Source organism: Hyperolius riggenbachi, chromosome 1, assembly GCF_040937935.1.
Source record: "Hyperolius riggenbachi isolate aHypRig1 chromosome 1, aHypRig1.pri, whole genome shotgun sequence".
Lineage (NCBI taxonomy): Eukaryota > Metazoa > Chordata > Amphibia > Anura > Hyperoliidae > Hyperolius > Hyperolius riggenbachi.
The window spans coordinates 201,478,231-201,493,843 of record NC_090646.1 but is presented as its reverse complement, the minus strand read 5'-3'; the positions used below and the strand labels follow the sequence as shown (position 1 = coordinate 201,493,843).

At 42.5% G+C, this 15,613-nt stretch overlaps 1 protein-coding gene across 1 annotated transcript in view; it reads right to left on the bottom strand.

Annotated features, from left to right (window-relative positions):
• Positions 1 to 963: 963 nt before the first annotated feature.
• Positions 964 to 15,613, bottom strand: part of SLC7A11 (solute carrier family 7 member 11) — a 414,966-nt gene continuing 400,316 nt past the window's right edge. Inside the window, exon 12 of the mRNA XM_068279755.1 lies at positions 964 to 3,893. Within this exon, the coding sequence (XP_068135856.1) occupies positions 3,829 to 3,893 (65 nt within the window). The 3' untranslated portion in view covers positions 964 to 3,828. The remainder of the gene's footprint in view (positions 3,894 to 15,613) is intronic.

The following is a 15,613-nucleotide window of genomic DNA, read 5'->3' as shown; positions in this document are numbered from 1 at the left end:
TAACTTGAGCCTTTCTCCAGAGCCTGGTGGATATAGAAAATAATCAACTTCTTCAAAATATTGAAATTTTATTGCTTTGCAGCAGAGCAGGATCATTGACCAGGCAACCAAGACAGGTGCTTGGGGCCTAGTAGGTGTCAAGGGGCCTTTATCCCACCTTATTTTACCTCTCTTTACTTCAGCTTACCAAAAGGACCTCAAGGGGTCCCCAAAACTAATACCTTGCATTGGACCCCATTACATCTCTACTTTGTAGGCTTGACTTACAGCCACTGCATCTAAACTTCATTGGTGCTATTGTGGTAAAGGATACACCTGTGCATGCTTTGCTTAGGACCTGAGTCCACTGATGCAGTTGTGTCCGCTTTTCAGTTTCACATCAATGTTACAGATGCTGAAAAGCGGACAGAAGCGGACACAACTGCGTTAGTGGGCTCAGGCCCTAAGTGATAACTGTGGCTCTGCTTGGGAAAAAGGAAGCACTGTGCTTGGGGTCCACGTGTAGAATGTGCACTGTAATGCCTAGTAAGGCTGGTCAACAAGATACATATAATTCTGAGTTGATGCAGGATTGTGTAACATTTGTATGCAAATATATTAAGCATGAAATGGGTCCAAATTAAAATCTACCAAGGTGCAATTCAATTGTTCCATTTTCAAGTTGCATACATTTGCATGCACAATTTCCATCTCATTGACCATATGACTATCTATGTACTATGTAGAAAGACACTCGAAAACACCGCTCACTCAGAACCGGACAGTGCTGGAACCAGGATGGCCAGATCCTTGAAACTATAGCAGAAGAAGAGGAAGGCCCGCACGTTGTCCTAAACGAAGTCCTTTATTATGGACGTATCCAAAGAATCAGCACACACAATCACACATCTCCAGCTGGAGATGTGTGATTGTGTGTGCTGATTCTTTGGATACGTCCATAATAAAGGACTTTGTTTAGGACAACGTGTGGGCCTTCCTCTTCTTTATCTATGTACTATACATGTAAATATTGGAGTGCTTTTAATGCCTAACCACTTTACACTACATTGAGTAAATCAACCCCAAAAGTAAAATCAGTAATGTAACAGAGACATCTGAATTTTTTTTTTGGTTGAACCTAACTTGAACTGTAAAAACAAGTTTCACTTGGGGCATCTAGCAGTGCTCTGTTTTTGTTTAGATATGTGGCCCTGGTCTACACGCCTCCCGATCGCACTCCTATGGAAGGGAGTGATCTGCGCATGTGCAGTACGGGGAACTTTCTACTGTGCATGCACAGAACCCTTCCGATGACTGGAGCCTGATTGAGGACATGCACGGCCATGGCCACGCATGCGCAGTGGCCGTCAACTTGCCAAGTTTTCCAGGCCAAAAGAGGGGCACTGCAGGGGACTGGAGGATCGTTCAGTGATGGTGCAGGCACAGGAGGCTGCAAGGAGCTGGTGCAAGCCCCAGGTAAGTGACACTTTACAGTTCAGTTTAGATTCCCTTTAAGTCCTGGAGACTCCAGTGTGGAATACTTGACTTAGTTTAGACCACTGGCGGAGCAATAGGGGATGCAGAGGTTGCGACTGCATCGGGGTCCTTGGGCCAGAGGGGCCCTGTTAGGCCCTTCTTTAACAGTACTATTAGCTCTTTATTTGTTCTGTGCTGGAAATACTTACTTCTATAGATCAGTTTAAAAGGAAGGAAATGGGTGGATTCACCTCCCTCAGCTATATAAAAGACAAGGCTGATTAAGCCATTAGAAATACAATTATATCATTTCTTAAAACAATTCTCCAGATATGATGCAACGCATTTCATGGGCCAATACCCCGCTTCATCAGGCAATTGAATGGAGAACACTAGGAAAAAAATACGTTTATTTCTTCTTTTCTTCCTTTCTTTTCTTTTTCTTTTGTTTTCTTTTTTTCCTAGTGTTCTCCATAATTCAATTGCCTGATGAAGCGGGGTATTGGCCCGTGAAACGCGTTGCATTAATTGTATTTCTAATGGCTTAATCAGCCTGGTCATTTATATATTTCTAACGGTTTAATCAGCCTGGTCATTTATATACCTGAGGGAGGTGAATCCACCCATTTCCTTCCTTTTAAACTGATTTTAACCAATTTTATCCTGTGTTGGCGCCTCTGTTATCTTTGTTTACCTCTGATCTAGTCCACCCTTGGTGGAGGGGTGTATCCCTGTTTCCTTTCTACAGAGAGCGACTTTTTAGACCTGAGTGGGGTCAGGTGATAATTCTCCCCACTTGCCTTTCCAGTGGTCGCCTGTGTGGTGACCTACACTTGTGAGTATAATCTCATTTAATCTACATATCCAGATTTACTAAGAAATACTACATTAGATTGGGCTCTCGGTTGCAAATTCTTGTTTTTTAAGTTACTTCTATAGATGCTTTGAATAGTATTAATCGTTAACAAACTGTTCCCCATCCCTTTCTTTCACCTCTGACACTGTGGTTGTCCTTGGCAGGTTTTGGTGCACTGTATCAGCAATTGTTATGTAGAGAGTGCTTGGGGGCCCAATTTAAAACTTTCACTGGGGCCCAGAGCTCCCTAGCTACACCACTGGATTAGACTATAGGTCAGGAAGCAAGGAAATCTTACCAACAGGGGCAAAGATAGTAATACAACATGTAAGAAGTAGTAACTTATTCTGAATGACAAAAAAAAATTGCTACAGCTTTGTTTTTAGACAATATAAACATTTGACAAAATGCAACACAATACATAACTTATATATCCATTCAACGAAGAGTATTCAAAGCAAATTTCAAATCAGGCTGACAGTGAGTGTTGTTATTCTTGCCAGTGAAGGTTTAGACTGGCAATTCAACTATGTAGTTGTTATCTCAAGCATCCTAGTATAGGCTTCCACATCTCCAGTGGCATATGGCTGTTACCAGACATTTATAAACTGCATGGGTACCATATTATTAAAAAGTGCAGCAGAAAACTTCTCGTGAGTGGAACCCACCCGCCTACATGTGCCAGCATTATACCACTACCACCTCCAGCTACCCATCCCATACTGCATTCACACAGGCAGTAAATCCACTTCCTGTCAGCCTTCAGTATGAAATTAGCTTAATAGAAGGAAGATTGAAGGACTGATTGACTGGCATAAAATCTTACTGACCATCTCTGTTGTCTGCAGCCAGAACATAGGGAATGGTTGGGGTAAGTACACAAAATGGGAGGAGGCACCCCAATGTAGTATGTAATGTGTAAATATGGGTAGTAAAATAATCTTACCTCAGGTGGGAGGTTTAAAGATAAAAATGTTATTGGACACAGGAAAAAATGATACGTTTTGCGGGACCTGCCCGCTTCCTCAGGTTTACAGTACAGTATCTTATGCAGCTGCACGCACAGACTGGGAGTGCATATTTGAGGTTGAGGTAAGTATTAAGGCAGCATACACAGAACAAAAGGGAGACACAGGGAAATAACTGTCTTTTCTACAGACACACTCCTGCTCCATTCTGTAAAGCAGATGTATTGCATATTAGACCCGAACTGTCCCAATGCCTAGCTGCCTGAACAGGAAACCACAATTTACTGGAATGGAGTGTCCATTTAAATGGACTAAAAATCCTTTTTTTTTGTGCTAATTTTCCATTCTAACCCAATCTAGCTGCAGACAATTTGGTATTTTTCAATAATGTAATACAATCAAAATGAACTAAATAAAATATCAGCTCTGCTATGATAATCAGTAAACTAAAGTGCATCTGCAGCCTGTATAAACTACAGAAGCAATAGACTGGCTACGGCATTACTTCCACTTCTCCACACAGCTCATAGAGACGCATTTGGCCTGTTCTCAGGAATTATTTTCTTCTGCTGGCACAACTTCCAGCAGAATCTGCAGCAGCCTGGTGACTCGGCCTATAAAAAGAACCAAAATAATACTGGTAAGTGGAGGATATCGAGGGAGGAGCTTCTTGCAGGATTTATGCATCGGTATTCATCATCTACTAAAGCTTTTACCTGTCATAATACAATATACATAATGCATTTTTATTTTACATGGCATCTCCCTGTGACATTCACCATCCCCAGCCTGCTCTATCCCAATAACAGGGAAGGTCAGATCAATGGTCTCACTGCAAATGACTACAAATGAAATAGAAAAATCAAAGATTGATGCCAAGAGAAGGTTTGGGAAATTTATTAGGCTTAAAACCCTAGACATTAGATTAGAGCATTAGCATAATGATAAATGCTTTTCCATAAGAAAAAAAAAAAGATGCAGCAGCATATATTGTACTAAAAGCCATTAAAAACGAGAGTAATAATTACAGTTCTGCATAAAATGAAAGGACACTAACATGTGCTAATGACACACAGGAAATGTCATATTATTTTAAGATTCAGATAAAATAGTGAGTTATTATTTGATCTGTGCAATAAAACAGCAAAAAAGGATGAGAATGTTCAAAGTTTAGCCAGTCAGAAGTAATCCTTTTGTTGACCTGACTAATGAATGCTGAACTCTAATGTCCACTTAAAATGAAACTCCCCCTTTGTTGAGATATAAGAAATCACTTCATATCAGCCAATACATTGCTAGGATTAATGGGAATTATTATTTTAAAGATTCCTACACATGTACGATGGTTCTCGGCAGAGGAGGCCACTGGGTGAGAACTCCCTCGGGTGAGAATCTAGTGTATGTGTGTTCTCTCCCTGCCTGCTCTCTCAGCAGTGGCATAGCTAAGGAGCTATGGGCCCCAGTGCAGGTTTTACATTGACCCCCCCCCCCCCCCCCCCAAGTACGCTTTGTTAATGATTACTACTATTGATTATTACAAGCACAGGACCAATAGAGTTAATGCTGTGGCTGAGGAAGGGCCCCTCAGGGCCCCTCTAAACCATGGGCTCCAGTGCTGTTGCAACCTCTGCATCCCCTATTGCTACACCACTGTCTGTCAGTCCTCCTCCCCTTCCACAGCAAGAGGCTAGTGAAGCGTCTGTACAGAACTCCTCCGGAAGTGTTGCCCAAGGAATTACCGGTAAGACATGGAGTCAGGCTCTGTCCCACAATGCAATCATGTTTCTTTGTAGTTTCACTTTCGCCATTTCACTGCAAAGGGATTGTGATCTGTTGGATTGTGGTGCATTTGCAATTTCCGTCGTGAGGAAAAAAAACTCAGCAGGAATATCAGTTTGAATTACCACATCGCGGGGAAAATCACATTGAAGCGTGATTGCAATGTGATTTTCCTGTGCACCTCCTGTGCACACCAACCAAAACGTAGCAGGCCGGCGATTACAAATCAGATTAAAAAAAAGAATTATACTAGTGGAAAAACAGCACCGCAATTTACATGGTAATCAGGGTGCTATTCCGATCCACAAAACCTGAGTGATGCAGTTTTTGGATGGAATTACAGCTAGTGGAAAAGGTCCTGAGTACTGATACAAAAGAAGAGCTGTTGTACAGGACAAGAATTCTGGTTTGTCTCGCTGAGCTCAGAACCAGGTGTGTAACGAGAACAGTCCATGCATCACATGGGGGAGGGGGGCAGCTGTTTTGGGGCCCCAACTACTAACCTTCTAATCCTTTCTCAAATACAGGGGACTGTACTTCAGATCAGGTGATTTTGTCATTATTTGTTATGGGTGTGAAGATCATGATGGCCACAATTGTTTGATGTTCCTTATTTTATGGGCCCCAAGGTCGTGAAGGGCATCAAGGGGAGGAAAGAGAAGGGGTGTGAACATTTTAGGGTCCCCATCAAAGTTTTTCTGAGGGGCCCCACTTCTTTGAACTCTCTTTTGACTCAATTTTATTTGCATAGATTTTGATAACTCTCTCGTAAATAAATAATATGAAAGGCAATTTATAATAACATATAATAAAACAATACAAAAAATGTACATTTACAGCAAATGTTCCTATAATGTGGAACTTTCACTTAAAGGGTTGATGCACATTCACAGTGTTCTTTGTGTTAAAAGCTTTCGTTAGTATGCTCATACATAAAGAGGGAGCACAATATTACATAGCAGAAGGTAGTAAATTATTCAGCCGTAGTAAATGTATTAAACCGTTTAAGGTGTTTGCAGCTAGATGTGCTGTGTAAACTATCTAAACTTTAGATAACATACATAGACAAGTTACTTGTTTTAGTTCGTTTTTCATCTCGGATCCACTTTAAGTAACAGCAATACATGATTTGCATATTCACTCACTGAGCAGTAGTGATGCGCCATGGGAGTTCCAACTTGCTCACATATAGCTAAAAACTTGCAAATACCTTCTGGGTAAAGAAGGTAAAGTTGTTTATAGCAAGGGTGCCCATTAGGTAGCTCACATAGTATTTCTGGGTAGACCCCACACCACCTGCCTGAGTGATGTAGGCATCGTACCCTGTCTCTCCGACTCGGATGAGCTTAGTGCAATTAGTTGTTCTGAGCTATTGCACTGAATGCAGAGGGTTGTGATGATGCAGTGTGGGGAGCCATACATTTAGAAACATTATTTTCTGCTGATTACAATATTGCTAGACACTGAGTATGATATTGTAACTCTGTTTGACCAAGCACTGTTCTCTTTGGCTTACTTTATGATATGCATCTAATTGGCTGGTGACTTGTGGTAATCTGGACTGCCATTGTTCATGGGCTGCAGTTGTGACTTGCATCTGTAGGTAGATTCTACCTGGTAGATCATTTTCATTTTGTAATTTTCAAAGTAGCTCACTGGCAGAAAAAGTGTGGACACCTCTGGTTTATAGTATGTTTATAGCTTTTTAGTGGCATATATTTGAAAGCGCCATATTTTTGGCATAAACCAGAAAAAAAAAAGTTGGTTGAACGGATGTACAAAATAGCAGTATTAGAATATTGGTAAATTTACTGATATTCTACTACTGAATTGACATAGCAAAATAATGGCAATATTTGATGATTTTTCACTATGATCTAACCCAAGCCTGGGCAAACTTTGAACAGCCCGAGCCACATTCTGGCAGCCAGCATGTAATATGCTGCCATGTCCCGACGGCGTGTCATGTGACGCCCTGTCGCCATGGAGACACGATGCAGGAAGTGGCGATTAGGTGAGTTTTAACCCCCGCTAATCGCCCACTCGTGACTCTGCAGGAGGGTGGGGGAAAGAGAGCGACCATAGTTTTCCCAGCGCTGACCTAACCTAGCCCTACTCTCACACAGAAACTCCCCCTGGTGATGCCTACTGCTAACCTGCCCCCTGGTGGCACCTAACCTTGACCTCACCTGGTGGTGCCTAACCTTAACACCCCTCCAATGGGCAACTAGCCTGAGCCCCCATTGCACCTAAACTCAACCCCCCTAATGGAAGGATGCGGGGCTGTTGCAGAGGTTTACCCGGTAAACCTCTGCACTCTCTTATTGGTCAAATACTACAGAGTATTTCCAATTCTGAAGCTTGTGATTGGTCAAATGCTTCCAAGCTCTGTGATTGGGCTAAAATTTCCGAGTTGCGGCGATGCGGAACTTCCACAGATTACCAATTTCCAAGACCAATTTCCAATTACTGCTGCAGTAAGCCCTTTTGAATCATCAGTATTCCATGGCAATTTTCCAACCATCCCTAGATCTGAGTAGGGATACTATGTGGACAGTTCTAAATCCCCATGTTGGGACCAGTGCTGATTGTGCATGTACATCGGATCAGCAATGAGGCTACATAGAACTACTAGAGAAGATTTTGCAGGAATCTATGATCTGCAAACTACATTTGCTCTAGGGATTAGGAGTAGCACATGGGAACAGCTGTTGGGCTGGGTGGTATCCTCCTAAATGTGACACTGGTGCACGCTCAGTGAGCTCACACTACCAGAGTGAGGCCTCGTTGTGCTCTTTGTCTGAGAAGTACATGGCGTAGACTACATTTTATTTTTTTATTTGATGAAAGAGAAAAGATGAACAAACTTAATCAGAAAGGAATTAGTTAAGCAATAGGAAATCTATGTTGAAAACAACCAACCCATAATGTTTCATAAAGTGTAAATGTGAATAAGAAGCAATAACAATATGTTGCTGTACATATTATAATTCTTTTGGAAGCATATGGCTAGCAAAAACATACAAAGAAATGATCAGGGACAGGTTTATGGTGTAATTCTTTTTTAGATTCTTTGCAAAACAGAAGTGTGTCTTCTTAAAACAGAAGGTATTTAGATTAATTATGAAAGTAAGAATAACAATTTCTCATAGGTAACATTAATTAATTAGCATTAAAAATAGCAAAAAGTATGCAAAGACTCTAGCAAAGAAAGTAGTGTGGACAGGTGCTGTTGCTAGGTAGCTGGCTGCCCTTTCAATATACCACATTTACCTAGCAACTCGTAGATTCTTGCTTTTTTATCCTATTTGAGGTTAGCCACCAAGCGAAAGTTGTTAAGCAACCACCATGTGTTTTTTTTATATTTTTAAGAGAACTGAAAACTGCCTCTAAAAGACAGTGGTTAAATTAAACCTAAGGTGAAAATAAACTGATGAGATAAACAATTCTATTTATCCTCCTACTCCTAAAAAATGACCATTTTAGATATTCCATTGCTTTATTTTATATTTAACCACTTGCCGACCGCACGCTTATACCGTGCGTCGGCAAAGTGGCAGCTGCAGGACCAGCGACGCAGTATTGCGTCGCCAGCTGCAGGCTGATTAATCAGGAAGCAGCCGCTCGCGTGAGCGGCTGCTTCCTGTCATTTCACGGCGGGGGGCTCCGTGAATAGCCTGCGGGGCGCCGATGGCGGCTCGCAGGCTAAATGTAAACACAAGCGGAAATAATCCGCTTTGTTTACATTGTACGCCGCTGCTGCGCAGCAGCGCCGTAAGGCAGATCGGCGATCCCCGGCCAATCAGCGGCCGGGGATCGCCGCCATGTGACAGGGGACAGCCTGTCACTGGCTGCACAGGACGGATAGCATCCTGTGCAGCCCGGTTCACCAGGGGGGCCAGGTAGGAGAGGGAGGGGGGGATTTCGCCGCGGAGGGGGGCTTTGAGGTGCCCCCCCCCCCCCGCAACACCCGGCAGGCAGGAGCGATCAGACCCCCCCAGCACATCATCCCCCTAGTGGGGAAAAAAGGGGGGCGATCTGGTCGCTCTGCCTGCACCCTGATCTGTGCTGGGGGCTGCAGAGCCCACCCAGCACAGATCAGCTAAAACAGCGCTGGTCCTTAAGGGGGGGGTAAAGGGTGGGTTCTTAAAGTGGTTAAACATTTACAAAGTAGATTGCTTTTTGTTATTGTCTCTGCTCAGTCGCAGCCTATTAAGTGTCTGTAAATCAAAATTCATGAATTATTGGCCTTTTTCTATCTCCCTATGTTTTTAGAAGTTGAATTCTGCCAGGAACACTTTTATGGCTGCAATTTGCTTATCAATGAGGATTACTATATTCCCAACAAGGTACTAAGCCTTAAAATTAAATTCAGGCAGCAAAACAAGTAAAACAGCCAGATTATCAAAATGTTTTACACTGTGTATACATGTTTATCTCATCATGTCACATCATGTCACCTCGGGTACACTTTAAGGGCAGAAACCGCCGCGATTCCACAGAGTTTTCCCGCACATGAATCGCACGGGGAAACTCCGCCATAGGGGAGAATGGTGCCGCCGAATCCCATAGCCGTGTATGGCACGGCTGATGGGATTCCCCAGCGATTCCACCCACTCGCTCAGTGCCGGCGTGCGTCTCGCAGACGCACGCCGCACTAGTGGAAACGAGCCCTAAGTCCAGTGGCGGCACCAGGGGGGTGCTTGGGGGTGCTCAAGCTCCCCCTAAATTTGTCCAAGCACCCCCAAAGCACCCCCTGGTGTGAACTGACTTCAGGCGTCTAAGAGACGCCGAGTCAGTTCACAGCGGCAGCCTGGAGCAGCAGGCAGGGCTACGGTAAGATGGCCGCCCGAAGCCCTGCACTGCAGACTTGGAGTCTGGGAGGAAGAGGAGGAAGGGGTCGGCACTACAGTACACTAAGCATATAGGAGGAATCTTCAGCAGGAGCTTCAGCCTCTACACACGGAGACAGCGTGCTCTGGCTTGTGGATAGAATCAATTGAAGGCAGGTAGAGAAATGCAGAAAAAGTCGGCACTGCTGGTACTTCGTACATTTATTCTTCACAAGTGGCAAACATCATATGAATACATGCATGAAAAAAAGTATTGGACATACCATATTGTTGGAGGCTGTGACAAGTGGTGGGTGCAGGGCACAGAGTAGCCTTACGGCCGTTTCGCGCTGGCAATGCGCTTCTACGGAGGCTGCAGTGCAGGGCTTCGGGCGGCCATTTTCCCGTAGCCCTGCTCGCCGGGTAATGCAGGCTGCTGCAGGAAGGAAGAGGATCGTGGGAGCTGAGCTGCGCGCCACAAGGAGGTTGGGAGAGGAAGAGGTCGGAACAGGAGGTCTTCTGACTAGGTGAGTAAATGGGTTTTTCTTTTCTTTTTCAGGTGGATAAGGATTGTGCATATTGGGGTCATATCTGATAAGGATTGTGCATATTGGGGTCATATCTGATAAGGATTGTGCATATTGGGGTCATATCTGATAATGGTTGTGCATATTGGGGTCATATCTGATAATGGTTGTGCATATTGGGGTCATATCTGATAACGGTTGTGCATATTGGGGTCATATCTGATAACGGTTGTGCATATTGGGGTCATATCTGATAACGGTTGTGCATATTGGGGTCATATCTGATAACGGTTGTGCATATTGGGGTCATATATGATAACGGTTGTGCATATTGGGGTCATATCTGATAACGGTTGTGCATATTGGGGTCATATCTGATAACGATTGTGCTTATTGGGGTCATATCTGATAACGATTGTGCATATTGGGGTCATATCTGATAACGATTGTGCATATTGCGGTCATATCTGATAACGATTGTGCATATTGCAGTCATATCTGATAACGATTGTGCATATTGGGGTCATATCTGATAACGATTGTGCATATTGGGGTCATATCTGATAACAATTGTGCATATTGGGGTCATATCTGATAACGATTGTGTATATTGGGGTCATATCTGATAACGATTGTGTATATTGGGGTCATTGAACGTGTTTTTTGTTCAAATCTGCTCACATTACGTGTATTTTCTTGAGAAAACCTGCACAATTATGTGAATTTTCTGGGGAAAGGGTCACCAAAACTTGGGCCCTCTGTCTTTGCGTTGCACTTTTAAAGGGAACCCGAGGTGAGAATAATATTGAGGCTGCCATATTTATCTCCTTTTAAGTAATACCAGCTGCCTGGCTGCCGTGTTGGTCCTCTGCCTCTAATTCTTTCAACCATAGACCCTGAACAAGCATGCAGCAGATCAGGGGTTTCTGACAATATTGTCAGAACTGACAAGATTAGCTGCATGCTTGTTTCTGGTGTAATTCAGTTCACTTCTGCAGCCAATAGATCAGCAGGGCTGCCAGGCAACTAGAATTGTTTAAAGGGAAATAAATATGGCAGCCACCATATCACTCTCACCCTGGGTTCACTTTAAATTACAGTTAGCCCCGCCCTCATCCGGTCATGACCATGCCCATTTTCTCGCCGCAGGTTGTAGCCACACCCATTTTTTGACGCGCTGCGCTTCGCGCACCGCAGGTCGTCAGCTCCCCCGGAAATTGGTCCAGCACCTGCATAGCACCCCCTATAAAAAATTCATGGAGCCGTCACTGCCTAAGTCAGACTGACTTTGTCAGTCAGTTTTTAGAAATATACTGATAATGGGACTTAAACATCAAACAGAACAAAGCAGAGTGCTGTCTAATATGACTTCTGAAGAAAATTGGAATCATGTTTTAAGAGTGTTAATATACAAAATCAAGGGTGGGGCGAGTTCACATTTTTAAAGAATTGTTTAAGCATTGAATTTTACATTTTTGCCTGATGCTAAATTTTCATGAAATATTTCCTTGGCTAAGATAACAGCTGACCAATGACGTTGTTTAGCTATGCGCCATGGTGTGTTGCTAAGTGACAAGTCATGAACGTTATCTTTCTTTGTTCTTGCACTGCAGGGTGCTGCTGGTTTGTGTAATCCCAGTGGTCCCTACACCCCCTCCATTGAACAGTACACGCTAGTCGCCTATAGGCAAACAACACTGCTAGCTCTAATAATTCATTATTATGACATTTATCGAGCATGTGTATGAGGTTTACTCTTCCTCAGCCTATATAAAACTAAAATAAAAGTTAAATGAAGTTGGGAAGTTTAATGCATTACCAATACATCTTTTACAAACACACAGATTACTGTATCTAACACATGCCAGAATGTTGTGTGTATTTATACTTACACAAAATATAATTACCAAGCAAACAGCAATACACCATCCACATAATAAATAATACAAGAACAAAAGTAACAAAAACAACAGCCCTGTAATAAAGAGACATGAACCAATGTATCCTTAACAGTGCTAACTACATTAGCTTAACTGGAGAAATAAAGCATGAAAGGAACCATTGAACCATCCTCCCTTTAGCTTTTAGTATATAATATGCGTAAATTGTTTAAGCTCGTAAGTGAAGAGCATTTCTTTCGGACACCCCCATGTTTACTGTTGATGCTTCCAAGACAAAAGGCTCAGATTGATGTAGGTAAATTGAGTCATCAACTGATGTCTATGCAATACAGTACATTGTGCTTTAATGACTCTAGGACACACTTTTTCTATGGAGAGACAGTCCACTGAATCAATTAGAACTGCACATTTATCACAGGTTCAATTAGTTTGTAAAGGACGGCGATAATGCAGGTACACTGCAGTACTGGGAATATATTGTCCTCCAGACCTTTAAGTATCAACTTAAGTGGACTTGACATTGCAGCAAAGCACATTTTTCATTCATTTCTTTAGAAGAAAACTGTAATGTGTTCTAGCCAATGTTTTCCTAAGTACACACTTTATTACTCTGAAGAGGGAGGACAACTAACACCTACGTTCTTGGATTTTACTTAAAATAAACAACTTTAACACCAAACTAACCTCAAAACTGTTCCAGTAGATTAGAACATTTTTTATCTAATTGGTATGTTCCTTAAAGTGACTCTGAACACAAGTAAAAAATGCCGTACTGAACTTTCCTGGGGTTTCCTCCAGACCCCTGTAGTCTGTGAGGTCCCACTGTGTCCTCTAGGTTCTCTCCTGTTCTCCCGCTGGTGGCTTCATTAACTGTGTAACTTGGTTGGGATTCTGTACAACTGCGCATATGCGGCATGCTTGTGTGCCCGTTGCTGTGAGCGTTCTACGCATGCATGGTTCATGCTTTTAAGAACTGCTGTGGGGCATGTGTGAAAACACATGGACAGGTGACGCATGAACAATTGTGCATGACTCCTGGCCAAGTTGTGCAGCTAACCGAATCACCAGCGGGAGAATGGAGGGAGCTCAGATGATGTCCAGGGACCTCAAGGACTATGGGGGCTGGAGGAAGCTCCAGGTAAGTTCAGGATGGCATTTTTTTATTTGTGTTCACGGTCACTTTAAAGGGAACCTGTACTGAGTAAAATTATTGAAAATAAACACATGACGTAGCTGCAAATGAATATTATATACTTACCTCATTGTCAGTTCCTCTCAGAAGCTCACAATTTTCTTCTTACAGTGATCCCTTCCAGTTCTGACAATATTTTGTCAGAACTGAAATATACCAGTTGCTAACAGTTATATCTCAGCTGCTGTCAGTTACAACTGAATGTGCAAGGTAATGCCCATGTTTCCCTATGGCTCAAGTGGGCAATATTACAGTTTAACCACTTAAGGGCCGCAGTCTTTTCACCCCTTAAAGAGAATCTGTATTGTTAAAATCGCACAAAAGTAAACATACCAGTGCGTTAGGGGACATCTCCTATTACCCTCTGTCACAATTTCGCCGCTCCTCGCCGCATTAAAAGTGGTTAAAAACAGTTTTAAAAAGTTTGTTTATAAACAAACAAAATGGCCACCAAAACAGGAAGTAGGTTGATGTACAGTATGTCCACACATAGAAAATACAACCATACACAAGCAGGCTGTATACAGCCTTCCTTTTGAATCTCAAGAGATCATTTGTGTGTTTCTTTCTCCCTGCAGAATCTCATGCACTGAAGTTTCAGGCTGCTCTTTTTTCTCCTGCAAACAGCTTTGCCCTTGTCTGTAATTCTTCAGTATGTGAAAGCCCAGCCAGCTCAGAGGACGATTTATCCAGCTTGTAAAAGATAAGAGAGAAGCTGCTCTAATCTAAATAATACACATGCAGTGTGCATAGAGGGGCCTGGAAGGGGGAATTCATAGCAGAACCACAACACTGAAGAACTTGGCAGCCTTCCAGACACAGGCTGACAAGTCTGACAAGGGAAAGATACATTGATTTATTACAGAGACTGTCATAGTACAAAGTGCTGCAGTTAGCCAGAACACATTAGAATAGCTTTTGGAACTTGTAGGATGATAAAAAACAGGATGCAATTTTTGTTACGGAGTCTCTTTAAGGACCAGAGCCTTTTTTCCATTCAGACCACTGCAGCTTTAATGGTTTATTGCTCAGTCATACAAGCTACCATCTAAATGAATTTTACCTCCTTTTCTTGTCACTAATACAGCTTTCTTTTGGTGCTATTTGATTGCTGCTGCGATTTTTACTTTTTATTATATTCATCAAAAAAGACATGAATTTTGGCAAAAAAATGATTTTTCATTTTTCTGTGCTGATATTTTTCAAATAAAGTAAAATTTCTGTATACATGCAGCGCGAAAAATGTGGACAAACATGTTTTTGATAAAAAAAAACCCATTCAGTGTATATTTATTGGTTTGGGTAAAAGTTATAGCGTTCACAAACTATGGTGCAAAAATTGAATTTTCCCATTTTGAAGCATCTCTCTCATTTCTGAGCACCTGTCAGGTTTCATGAGGTGCTAGAATTTCAGGATAGTATAAATACCCCCCAAATGACCCCATTTTGGAAAGAAGACACCCCAAAGTATTCACTAAGAGGCATGGTGAGTTCATAGAAGATTTTATCTTTTGTCACAAGTTAGCGGAAAATGACACTTTGTGACAAAAAAAATAAATAAAAAAAAGTTTCCATTTCTGCTAACTGGTGACAAAAAAAAAATGAAATCTGCCACTGACTCACCATGCCCCTCTCTGAATACCTTGAAGTGTCTAGTTTCCAAAATGGGGTCATTTGTGGGGTGTGTTTACTGTCCTGGCATTTTGGGGGGTGCTAAATTGTAAGCACTCCTGTAAAGCCTAAAGGTGCTCATTGGACTTTGGGCCCCTTAGCCAGGGACGGATCTAGGGGGGGCGAGCAGGTATCTTGCCCCAGGCGCAGTTTGTTGATTTCTTAAAAAGGCGGCAAAATGAATGGCAGTTTAGGCGCCAAAACCTGACCTTTAGGCGCCAAAACCTGACCTTGCCCCAGGTGCAACTTGGTCTTGCTCCGTCCCTGCCCTTAGCGCACCTAGACTGCAAAAGAAATGTCACACATGTGGTATCGCCTTACTCAGGAGAAATAGTATAATGTGTTTTGGGGTGTATTTTTACACATACCCATGATGGGTGGGAGAAATATCTCTGTAAATGAGATTTCTTTTGATTTTTTTTACACACAATT